The 12,156-nt window shown below is 47.8% G+C and overlaps 4 protein-coding genes across 4 annotated transcripts; 1 reads left to right on the top strand and 3 right to left on the bottom strand.

Moving 5' to 3' along the window:
• Positions 1–3,490: 3,490 nt before the first annotated feature.
• On the top strand, positions 3,491–4,453 carry FSUBG_1702 (ribokinase; the record flags this gene model as incomplete). The annotated part of the gene is made up of 1 exon (XM_036679398.1): positions 3,491–4,453. The coding sequence occupies one exon, from the start codon at positions 3,491–3,493 to the stop codon at positions 4,451–4,453; it is 963 nt and encodes a 320-aa protein (XP_036542771.1).
• Positions 4,454–4,554: 101 nt separating this feature from the next.
• FSUBG_1701 (uncharacterized protein) lies at positions 4,555–6,643 on the bottom strand (the record flags this gene model as incomplete). Its single annotated transcript, XM_036679397.1, has 4 exons — positions 4,555–5,551; positions 5,615–5,778; positions 5,882–6,107; positions 6,519–6,643. The coding sequence occupies 4 exons, from the start codon at positions 6,641–6,643 to the stop codon at positions 4,555–4,557; spliced, it is 1,512 nt and encodes a 503-aa protein (XP_036542770.1).
• Positions 6,644–7,210: 567 nt separating this feature from the next.
• On the bottom strand, positions 7,211–8,365 carry FSUBG_1700 (ubiquitin-conjugating enzyme; the record flags this gene model as incomplete). Its single annotated transcript, XM_036679396.1, has 4 exons — positions 7,211–7,291; positions 7,367–8,082; positions 8,153–8,247; positions 8,301–8,365. The coding sequence occupies 4 exons, from the start codon at positions 8,363–8,365 to the stop codon at positions 7,211–7,213; spliced, it is 957 nt and encodes a 318-aa protein (XP_036542769.1).
• Positions 8,366–9,087: 722 nt separating this feature from the next.
• On the bottom strand, positions 9,088–9,796 carry FSUBG_1699 (DUF1014 domain protein; the record flags this gene model as incomplete). The annotated part of the gene is made up of 2 exons (XM_036679393.1): positions 9,088–9,589; positions 9,645–9,796. 2 exons carry the CDS (start codon positions 9,794–9,796, stop codon positions 9,088–9,090), a joined length of 654 nt encoding a protein of 217 aa, XP_036542768.1.
• Between the last annotated feature and the right edge of the window lie 2,360 nt (positions 9,797–12,156).

The raw sequence follows: 12,156 nt of genomic DNA, 5'->3' as shown, positions 1-12,156 counted from the left end.
AGAAAAATAGAAAGCCTAAACTACCTATTAATAGAAATAAGGCCTAATATAATATTTATAATATAAAAACTCTATAAAGAAAACTCTAATCTAATAATAATATATATTAAAATCCTTAAATACCTCTTTAAATATATATCTAAAATAAAAAAACTCACCCTAATACTAAGCAGCAGGTATAAGATAATAGATCTAAAGTTAAATAAAATAGTAAATTTAAAGTTAAAAGTATATATAAATATATCCTTTACTAATAATAAGTTAATAAAATATTTTACAGTAAGGTATATTATATTTATTAATAATGCAAGAAGTAAACGCTTATAATAACTTTAATAATAGAAGCTAAGTTTATAAACCTTACTCCTACAGGATATACGCTACTCTAGTTTTTTAATATACTAAGGGAAGCTAGACTAGTATAATAAATACTACTACTTCTATTTACAGACTTAAATAATATAAGGCAAAATATCCTAAATAAAAACAAGTAGGTATACATGTAGTATATTAATTTATAATATAAATAGATTATCTAAAAAACAGAAATAGGCTATTTTAATATATAGTATATTAGGATAAGTAAGATAGCAGCAGACAGACTAATAAAAGGACTAATATATTAGTTATATAGCTAATTTATCTAATAGCTTAATCTATAAGTGCTGCTAATGTAAAAAACACTAAGAAAATAAGAGAAAGGGTAATTATTATCTTATAAATAGCTTTACTTGCAGTGCCGTTATGGCCTGGCTAAGGGGTAGTGTTAAAGGTGCCTAAGGCACCTACCTTGTATATCAGCCGGACCTCCCGGCCCGAGACCTTAGTTAGCCACAGTCAATACACACACATCCCTCTCAACAAGTTTCGTTCTAGATAGAAGCAGGGGTTGGCTTACACTTCCAGTAGCGTAAACCTGGGTCGGTCACAAAAATTGGCGCCTTTCTTATCCAAGATATCCCTGGCTACATCGGCGCTGTTGAGCACGACTGTAGAGCGACCCAGGGACCGGACATGTATGATATCTGAATCTGTTGAAGGCAATGTCAGGGGCAAAATGCCCATTTGCATGTACTGAGGTCAAACTGACTGTAATCTTTCGACCATTTCGCGTATACCGCTGCGGCATTCTCCTTAGGTATAACACGGGAATGACCAAGAAGAAACTCAGAAGGCGGACCAGGTGGTAGTGGCAGCGTAGGTCGAGAGCGCCAATGGGCCCATGCAAGAAGCAAAATAGTGGCAATGGCAAGCGTCAGCCCAGGGAGGGCCTGAGATGGGTAGTGCTCTATCATGACTCGAGTTTTGCCAAAGTGAGTTCGAGTTTGGGTCACTTTGAGTGAAAGAGACGAGGATGTATTGGAAGAGTTAAGGTTAGGTATACCTTAGTCGAAACGAACACTCCAGGGAAGGAACAGATGCTCAGCTAATGGGAAGGAAGAACAGGCCATGACCTCGAGTTGCTAAGTTGACTACATCACGCACGAGAACTCCTTAGGTGTTCCCAACAGGGACAGAGCAACTAACTACCAGGTATCTATCCCTTTGACGGTCCTAAGGCGTCAGATGAATAATCAAGATCGACAACGGAGTCAAATAACATCCGGTGTCGGCCTATCTAATAAGAGAATCAAGAAGGGTGTCAAGGGGATCAACCATCCGCCTTGAATAACCTCCGTCCAGCGTTCCTTCCTTACATCTATCCGGTTCCATACAGCATTGACCCATCCATGATGTGGCCGCTGAGTATTAGCACCTTAAGGCGGGTAGCTAAAAACTTAGTACATAGGTGAACCAAGGATGGCTGGAGAACTGCTGCAAGTCTCTCAACTTATTGGAAACGAACAAAGCTAAATAGGTATAGTACTTTTTAACTACTAGGTACTTGCCCAGTACTCGAAGTGAGCAAGGAATGCTGTGGACAGTGTGACATCCTCTAAAAGCAAACGCTGTTGTAGGCTTTCTGATATATCATTGTTGAGACCAACGGCGAATGCAACGGTCGAACAGGCATTGAAGGGGAGAACAAGAAGCTTTTGGTTACCGGCGATATGCAAAACTGATCCTCTTTTCTGTCCCCACCTTCCCATGTGCATCTTTTGACCCTGGTTGCATGAGAGATAAGGAATCACTAGAGCTGTAGCCTTCACATTACCCACCAGTTTCCAGAGGACTTGGCTGTCATGTTAATACAGAAAAGGTTTTAGCCGACAAGATGACGGATAAGTCATTTAGCCTAAGGAATATCAGCTTGATCCTCCAATACATACCAGCTCATACGATGCAAATGTTTGCCTTGTTGTCTTGGTTGTTGTCACATCCTGTCTGCAGCAAAGCATTTCCCAAGATGCAATTGGCTACTTTTGTTCCGTCTACAGAACGTCGGTTCCGTTCCTTCGGGCCCAGATCCTGGCTGCGTTACCTCGCTACGCGAAAGTCAAAGCATACGCCATGAGCTCCAACCCCTGGGAAACAGAGCGCACCATCTCGTTTAGCAAACAAAAAGAGCGAGAAGAGTCCGCTAAGCTAGCACTGAACTTGCTTCTAATAAGCTAATAAGGACTTAGTTGCCGCAGTTGTACAAGCTGTACAAGGTGGTTGTCGAACTGATTCATGTGCTGATTTGACTACGGATCCGCGGCTCAGAAATAGAGAACGGGCGAGACAATGTGGTTCAATACCGACGCTAATAAGTGAGGAGCCGGCACTTGTCTTGTCATAACTGTCTTTGGTCTGGTCTGTTGCATATGCACCTACCTAGAAGGCTAGAATAAGGCCTAGGTTCAATAGTGCCTTTGGACATTGCAGCTCCCGTCTTGACGCTCCACGAGTTGCGGAATTATCTTTGCTGAAAATGGTCGAAACAGAATACGCTCCTGGGGACGTGATTGGAAGAAACAGTTCCCTCTCAACTTAGAACACATTCCGTTGTAAGGTAGCTGCCCCATCTACCTACAGGTAAACAAAGTTTTTATGTATTAGCGACAAGGAAGGCAGGACAAAACAACCCCACACCAAACTTGATGACTTTCACCTTCCACTTGCACAATGCACATGCCCCTCAGCTCTCTAACCCTCCTCGGGCAGGCGGGATCCATCTTTTCCACATGACTCGGGTCTCGACAACAGCAGCTCAAGTTGACAACTTAGGTTCTTCACCGCAAGCTGAACGTGTCCATATCGTAAACAAACCATCTTAAAGTTTGCGGCGTCATCGGCGAATCCCTGTGCACAAACGGCGAGAAAAGCAAATAAACAGACTTGTTTCAATCATTGCTTTTGCGCTCGGTCTCTCTCTGACGCTACGCGGGCCATCGGCTTTCGGCTGTTAATACTCACCCCTGACGTGATAATTCAACTACGGGGTACGGATACTACTACTACATCCTCAACTACCTACACACAGACAGCGTCATATTGCGAAAGCAACACCAGCTTTAATTCAGCCGCAATAAACCGTTCTGCAAATCTCTTCCAACCCACCTCTACGATGGCTTCTCACGCTAGCACTCCACACATCACCATTCTGGGCTCTCTCAACATGGATCTCGTTTCCTATGTCCCACATCATCCCCTTCCTGGCGAAACCCTCACCTCCAACCATTTCAACACTTCGCCAGGCGGTAAGGGCGCTAACCAAGCTGTTGCTTGTGGCAAGCTCTCTCGAGACTCGGACCTGTCCAATCCTTCGGCTGTCGTCTCTATGGTGGGTGCTGTTGGCGCCGATCCTTATGGTACCCTCCTGCTTGACAGCCTTCGCTCCTTTGGCGTTGCTGTCGATTCTGTAGCTATCCGTCAAGACCAGAAGTCTGGCCTAGCTATCATCATTGTGGATGAGCCCTCTGGCCAGAATCGCATTATCTTGTCTCCTGAAGCCAATCACTCTCTTCGGCCTGCTGAGTTTGAGACCCTTCCTGGCCCCCGTCCTGACCTTCTGATCATGCAGCTCGAAATCCCTTTCGATACTGTCATGCAGGCATTGAAAGCTGCCAAAAAGGATGGTGTTCCTGTCCTTCTTAACCCAGCACCGGCTCAGCCCTTGCCTATGGATGCCTACGATGGGCTGGCCCATCTTGTTGTTAATGAGACCGAGGCCGCCATTCTTGCAGATTGTGCTGAGTCTGAGCTTGATGACCTTCAAGGCTTGGACCGTATTGGCCGTGTCTTCATTGATCGCGGAGTCCACAATGTCATCGTTACCCTCGGAGGCCGTGGTGTCTATTTCGTCAATAAACAAGGCCAGAGCGCATTGCTCCCGGCGACTAAGACGACCGTAGTGGACACCACAGCCGCGGGTGATACCTTTGTTGGTTCTTACGCCCTGGCCGTTGTAGCCGCCGAAGATGGCCAATTTAATATCGAAGCAGCTGTCGCGGCAGCCAATCGAGCTGCTGCCTTGACCGTTGCGCGAAAGGGTGCTCAGATCTCTATCCCCTGGAAAGACGAACTTTAGACATGGTAGCAATACCGCCTTCTTCGTAGACAATCCAACAAAAAGCATTCGAATCTCACTACGTGTACGATTTCTTCATTTCGTTTACTACCTGGGTCAGTCTAGAACCATGACGCCCATCCCCATTTGCTCGCCTCCTTTTTGCCTCTACTACGCGCTGGCAATACTGCTCGGGACTCCTCCACTTCCTGCTCCCTTGTCGTTATGGACAAACCCGCCATCAAAGGCAATAAGCCCCTGAGGGTGTCAGCGCCGAGTGACCGCCTCTTCCATAACGTGCTGCTGTCAGATTTGCCAGAAACGGTTCTTCGGCTCTGAGTAGCAGGAATATCACTTCCATCTTGGCTGTGCTCTTCTTTCGGTCGTGTATGGGCCGAATTGTTCACCCCCGCGCCCCTAAAGGTTCTCGACCCTGGCAGACCTTCACGACTCTGCCTCGACAAGTAGCTTGACGCATAGCTACCACATCTGGATGACCCTTGTCTCAATCTCATCAGAGACTGAGGCTGTTTTTCTCTATCATCGAGATCGACCTCAGTGCAGTCTCGTTGAAGGCTTGCCTTTCTGGGGGGAACCCGAGGCGCAGGGCTATGATTCCAAGTGGGCTTTCCATGTGTGCTATAACCCTTTTTTTCTGGATGCTTCTGTTGCAAATAGTCCGTTTGCTCTGAGTCCTTGGGACCGTATTTTGCTGCAGAAATTTGTGTCATGACCTTCCTGGCGCTGGTGGCCCCCCAGTGTCTCTCTACCAGTGGTAATAGTGGGTTGGATCTTGAAACCGGAGGAGGAGACCAAAACGACATGGCATTGTGGAGTTTCACGGAGGCTGTGGCTACCGTCTTAATCTTGCTGTGCATGCTGAACGTGTCATCCTCCACAATCCCCATATCTTGACACATGGGAAATGCCGAATTTCGATATGACAGCCGCACGGTCATGTAGCTCACGGTAGAATCACCCAACTCCTCCTTAAGCGCCTCCATCAGGTTGTCCGATTCTAACCGTGAACACTTCTGTTTGCATCGCCGCATGCCCTTTGAGACATGGACCTGCACTTGAGCTAGAAGAAAGATGCTTGATCCGGGGTCCAAGCGGTGACTATTCCCGTGAATCAGCGTGCGCCTTGACCAGTATGGCAATCCCGTTCGTCTGTGTACTTACATGGGAAAGGGCTGCTCCTGGAGAATTCGAATAACCGAGGATTCTTCCGTTGGCAGAATTTGGACGTCCAAATCACCGAGACCGCCATCTTCGTCGGAGATCTCCCCTGCTTTGTATGCCGTCAGTACCTGTTTGTTCCAGAAAGGTGTCTTCTTGCGTACTCTCTTGGTGACATTGCGTCAAGCCAGCAAGATCCGTAAACAGATCTGGCCGCTCCTAATGGGCCCCTGGTCGACATTTCGTCGCACTTCCCGGCCAACGTCTGACTGAGACCTCGATAGCCACCCAAAATCTATGGCAGCCTTCTTCGATGGCGGTGGCCTCAGGTGTGATGGTAATCTGTGGTGTTGACCAACGCTCTAGCCTTGGCCGGGGCAGTGTCTCGAAGGGCTCAGTCAGTGCCACAGGTGGACTTGTTCTGAAGAGTGGCGACTCCTCTTCTTGGCTTATTGCATGAGGCGCCAGTGGTAACTCTGCATTAGACATAAAGGCCCTGTCATATATGTTGGTCAGAGGTGGGCGGACCTTGACAGGACGCCGCAAATCAAACACCCCAGGCAATTCGCTTGATCTCGGGGAGGGAAACGGGCGGCCTTGCCCCAGTTGGCCCCCCGGCTCTGGGCGCATCTGTCTTGTCTTCATGACTGATAGCTGGGGTGAGGGCGTGACCCCCAGGCCTAGGGGTGGACTATCACCATGCTGCACCTAGCATTTGGCTTCGCGCAAGGTCAGACTGCCTTGTCCTTCCATACCTGGGTCATCATGTGGCCGTCTTAAGTTTTCTTTATCTGAGTCTGCTTTTCCTGGGTTGATCTTGCGCCTCTTGGCGACTGTAAGAGACCCGTCCCCCTGAAGTGACCGTCTGTGTTTAGAGCTACATTGGTTAGAATTCTTTGCCGGATACCGCTTATTCATGTTCTCGTCAGCTTTCACGATTCTCAAAGGACTCGGCTTTTCGCAGACAAAGCTAGGATCAGAAGTGCATGTGTCCCAGTAGGGCAGGTCTTCGTAACTTTGGTTCGACATCATGATGTATACTGTAGTGGCGATGAGACTGGTCCCTCCCTATAATTTGTATCCTTGGTTCTTTTAAGTAGTAAAATTGAATCGGTGAGCCTTTTATTTGGGCCTTTGCGAGTATGACATAGTCAACGATGGTGGTTGTTTTGTTCTGGTCGAGGAACTTATACGATACGGCAAGTAGTGTAAGATTGCAAGAATGTTGAGAATGACCAAAGTTGCGAGATGAAAAATTAGCATGCTTTATGCATACAATGAGGAGGAAGACGATGCTGTTGTTGTGATGAACATTCTTGGTTGAGATTCAACTACTGGAGACGAACGAAGCATAAAGCAAGTTCGGGGGGATCTTAGGGGTATCAGAGTTGCTCTTGCTATTAGAGCGAACAGACTAGAACGGGAGGTCGTGCTATGCTAATGGAAGGTAAGACAAGAGGTGCAGAGTTACTGCCCTGATGTCGAGAACAATGCCCCTGAGCAGCAGCTACCCAAGGCACGACTGCAATACCACGTCTAAAGACGTCGAAAACACCAGAGACTCAAAATGATAGGGACTCTAGGCAGGTTGAGTTGAAGTTATGTGGCTTGGCCAAGTGTTCGACGCAGGTTGTCCTTCACAGAATCGATATCATTGTCCTCCATTGCAAGAAACTTGATCTATAGGTACAGAATTAGTAGGCAGGAAGAGCTTCTTGGGGAAGTAAATGGCCATAATAGGGGCAGAAGACTTACCAGGTCATCTGAATTCTTGGTCTCTCCATAGAGGACAGGCTCTGACAAGCTTGCAGAGACATTCTTCTTGACTCTATCCTCCCAGACTCCATCCCAATTCCACTCTCCAGGTCGCCTTGGCGTAGCCGTAGATGACCCCGATTTTACGCTCTCTGGCCTATGCTCGCTCTGCTCTTGTTCCTTCTGCTCTTCCTCTGCAGTTGTATCTGCCACCAGCTTCCCCGTTGCTTTGCGGTGCGTTCTCCAAGCGTGCCAAGCTCCCGGGTTTCCTGCCGCTGCGAGGGGTACTGAGTCGAGAACTTCTTCTGTATCAAAGGCACTGCGGATGTAGTATAGAACTTCATAAGCTGATACACTCTTTTTCCCGGTGCGCATGTACGAAGGTGTTCCCGATGGTGGATTTGCTGATGTTGTGGAGTTACTGTTCGAACCAGGACTCGTCATAGGTGCTTGTTTCGCTTCCACCATGCTCCGTCGTCCTCGCCCGAACCAGTCCGGGAACCCATGGCGCAAGCTGAAACCTCCTGGTGGTAGCCGTTCTTGATCCGAGGCACTCACTGTGCCGCTTTCTTGGATGTCGGTTGTGTACATGTATGTTGTCAAGGGTGTGATGAGAGGATGGAACATGTCTGTTGAGAAGACGACGACAGGTGGGAGTTGGGGATACGAGTCGGGGAATGATATTTGAAATCTAAGTATAGCAGGGCAATAGGGGCCTACAAGAATCACAAGATCAGCATCATATGTTAAGGCATGGGCTTGAGGAAGTAGACGAGTGTTGGCTACCTTTGCGAACGAAGAGAACACCAGACCAGAGCGTGGCATCGCCTGGGGTGAGACTAACAAATATGCCTTCAGGACATGCTTGCTTGAGCCCAGCGCTGAATTACATGTTAACTTAGTACTTTATTGTGTATCTTGGTAAAGAACAAACAATTCTGAGAGGAGCTGTTGTTTGCGCAGCGATGGCAATGCGCTCATATCAATGAAGGGCGGCATTAGTGTTACAGGCGCAATCGCGTATCGAGATGCTGTGTATCGTGAAATTGTGTTATATAAGAGGTTTGGGCGTAGGGGAATGAATTGGCTTTAGAGATCGCGTCGCATGTGTTTGTCGTTGTTAGATCTCCAAGCTTGAGAGCTCTTTGAAGCTATATGGCAGGCGGTGAAGGCTTACAGCTAACAACATGGAGGGGTGTTTGCATGCGCTCCAAGTCATGAACCAAACACAGGGCAAAAGAGCATCAGTATTATTATTTCAAAGAACCTTAGTTCGCAGAAACCTAAACCCTGGTATTTACAGAAGCTTGAGGAAATATAGTACTAAGGTATAGTACCTAGGCACACTGTAATACGTATCATGACAGCTTTAGGCCCGAGGTCATGATACCGTTTCCACTACCCTACAGTTCCGCAGATTCTGCCATGGGCTAACCGCGGGGTCATCTCATGCTGGTGGGGTAAGGTGCCTCAGTTGTGATATCACGATGCCAAAGAAAAACCCGAATCAAAGCATTTGTCTATTCGAATCCTATCTTCTGAGTACCTTCCTATAGACTCACAATCACAAATCGTAGCAGCACCTTCATCTCAATAAGATGCAAGCCATGGTCTATTCCCAAGCAAGTACTCCGTCATGAAACTTTTAAATCCTCAGCCATGCATGTCCTCTTTTCATGATGGTATCCCGCAAATTCCAATAAAAGAAACAAAGACCAGATTTATCGTCCGAGACGCTGCTCGATCTTGGCCTTTTCCTGTTCCCGGATCGTAGCCATGTCGTCCCTCGTAGCGTTATAAGAAGCCGTGACTTGGTTGAAAGGGTTGTCGGGATGCTTCTCAAATTCCTTTCTAATTCTGGTCTTCCTTTGATCCAGACGCAAGCCGACACCGCTGCCGTCCTTCTTCATCTCCTCGAGTCGTCGCTCTTCGTACTTGGCCAGTGCGGCGGGGAATCTGCGTTCGGGGTGTCGGTCGACCTTTTCGTCCTTGCCGCCTGTCAGAGCCAGAGCGTCGAGAGCGTTGTCGATACCGGATGCGCTGATTGCAGAGGGCTTATCGTCGCCGTCGAGCTGCGCAAGATCAAGACCGCGCGACTTCTTAACTGGAGCCTTGGACTTCTTGGGAGCCTTTCCGGGGGTGTTGGCGTCGTCCTCAGCCTCCAGAGCAGCTTTCTCGGCTCTCTTCCTCTCAGCCTCCGCAGCCTTGGCGGCCTGAGCTTCCCTGCATGCGATGTCAGCGACTCAGAGCTGTGCCCTCAAGAGACATCAGGGCTCACTTCTTGGAGGTGTTCTTGGCACCCTTGTTCCACTTCTCCTCCTCGGCAGCTTGTTGACGGGCGTCGTCGGCGGCCTGCTTCTGGGCGGCAGCCTCGGCCTTGCGAGCGTTGCCCGCTACCTTCTTGCTGTTGTCACCCTTCTTGCCAGCCATCGCGAAAGCTCGGAAAGTGGGTGATGCGTTTGAGTGGTGGGGACGATGTCAACGTGGTACGAGTAGCAAATCGGAGAATAGTAGGCGTGCGAAACGGAACGGGATCCTCGGCTGTTGTTGCAGCTAGGAAGAGCTGAATAAATGTGGCTCTCCTGGGGTTTGTTTGGGGTTGAGTTTCGTTGGTTGGAAGGAGAGGAAAAGTAGTGATGTCGTAACGTACGTCGGAGTCAGAGTCGGAGGATGGTGCCCAACTAATGACGGATGCCTGGGTCTGGAGTTTTTGGCGTACTGTGTGAATATATGCATTTTAGGGTCTGTTTCTACTGTGCTCTATATAACAATCACTTATATGGATAAGTAGCTTGAGGCTACTTCCATAATAGCATTCTCAGAAACTACAATATCTTGATTGCTTTGAAAAATACTTCACTAATAAATCGAGTATCTGTCCTCTGTGATTGAGTAAGTCAAGTCGTATGGTCAGTCTCAGGCCTCTCAAGGTTGATATCAGTCTTGGCCATTTGTAGTAAGTATCAGCGAACTGATCATGAGCAAGATAACAACACACACTGCCATCCAATTCATGATACCACGGTATCACCATTAAACCTGGAAGATATTGAGTAGCATCACATCAGCATTAGTCCATTACTCGTCACGCTCGCTTAAAATGCTCCGTGACGCTTTTGTCAACTCATGACGTGAACTGTCATGCGCGAATCCTAGGTACTATAGCCTGTAAGTTGTGAGACTTGAGCGGTACTTGGACAGACTCGACAACAAAGGCCTTACACTGCAGTGGTATCATGCCCCTGCCTGACAGTACAATACCAGCGACTTGCATCAATAGTCGAACCAGGCTGGCTCTGGCTGCTCACATGCCAACCCTTCAGCTTCAAAAATACATGGGCGCCTTGGATGGTTAGTTAGTCTAGCTGGGCTGGTCTGGTTCATGGTTGCACAGAGCTTCGAGTTACACAAGCAGGGGTTCTTAATGACTTGTTGGTGTCGATTAGTGCTAGCTCGAGAATGCCAGACGATACGATACGAGACTACAAGTGTGAGAATAAGACTGAGAGTGAGGAAATAAGGCTATTGAGCTGGCCGTAGCTTGCGATTGACTTTGAAGATCCCGTCACCCCAGCATCATCACCTCGCATCACTCACCGTTTGCCTTTGTATCGCGCTTATCATCTATGCCAATCAACTGCTCATGTTTCAGCAACGGCTATTACAACGAGGCGTATCGCAATCAAGCCACACGCTCTTTGTTAGAGGGACAAGGGGATGCAATTAAACTTCAGACCTCTATCCTATGTGACAAAAGTCCTTAGGTAAACTTAGTGTAATTTAGTATAGATATAGAGGATCTTAGACTAAGTAATTTTGGCACCTTAGTTTAACGTCAGAAGTCTTCTTACACCCTGAGGGAGGCAACATGTGGTTGTCAAGTTAGACTATCATGCCTGGCCTTACGGACTTACACGGTACTTGGCTGGCTGTAATCGGCCCGCGACAACACCAACAAGAGACCTCCATGATCAATATACAATTTGAGTACAACTTTGCCTCCCTCTTGCATTTCCCGAACCGCGGTATCGGGACGCTCGAACGGTCACCTCTCCCAAAGGGGAGTTGTACTCTCGCAACAGGCAACCAACTCGGATACTCCTCTATGAGATGGGAGCTGAATCCATAACCAATATTGACAATCAAGTTGGGGGCTGACAATAACTTGCACCTGTGCTTACCGCACATGACAACGAATCCTTTACCCGGAATTATCGGGCATAGATACATGCGAGACGACATGAACATCAACTCACCACTATCACTTGCGGTCAGCATATAACGCTACCGTGATTTCCATTCCTAGATATCTAGTCTAGGCAGCCTGCTTACGCTCAACCGAGCCATGCAGCAGGCCCTTGAAGTTTCGCCCCGGAAAGAAACAGATCCTGGGAATAATGTGACTCAGTAGGTAGCACATTGCCAGCAATGTTTCGAGATAACACGTCCGGATGGTGTACCCAAGCGAACGTGCCTTGTTAGTTTACAATCCGGAGGAATATCAACACTTGTTCCCTTGAAATTCCCGTTTCAACCCTGCTATTCTGCAACCTCACAGTCACAGTCGAAATCGCGAGACAAGAACCATCCTCACCGATAAGTGAGACTTTGAGATACGTCAGATTAGAAGGCACGGGGCTCGAATATCCCTTGGCCCGGTTTCTCGATTTGGTTGGATGCATACCGAGAAGTGAGATCCGTTTGGGGGAAGATCCTTTAAGGGCTGAAAATAGCAAACGATCCTTGTAAATACGTATACATCCACTGCGAAGTCGTATCCAAATCCTCGT

Source organism: Fusarium subglutinans (assembly GCF_013396075.1).
Source record: "Fusarium subglutinans strain NRRL 66333 chromosome Unknown NRRL66333_c0000012, whole genome shotgun sequence".
Lineage (NCBI taxonomy): Eukaryota > Fungi > Ascomycota > Sordariomycetes > Hypocreales > Nectriaceae > Fusarium > Fusarium subglutinans.
Note: the sequence above shows the minus strand (reverse complement) of the source record. Positions and strands in the feature narration are given on the sequence as shown.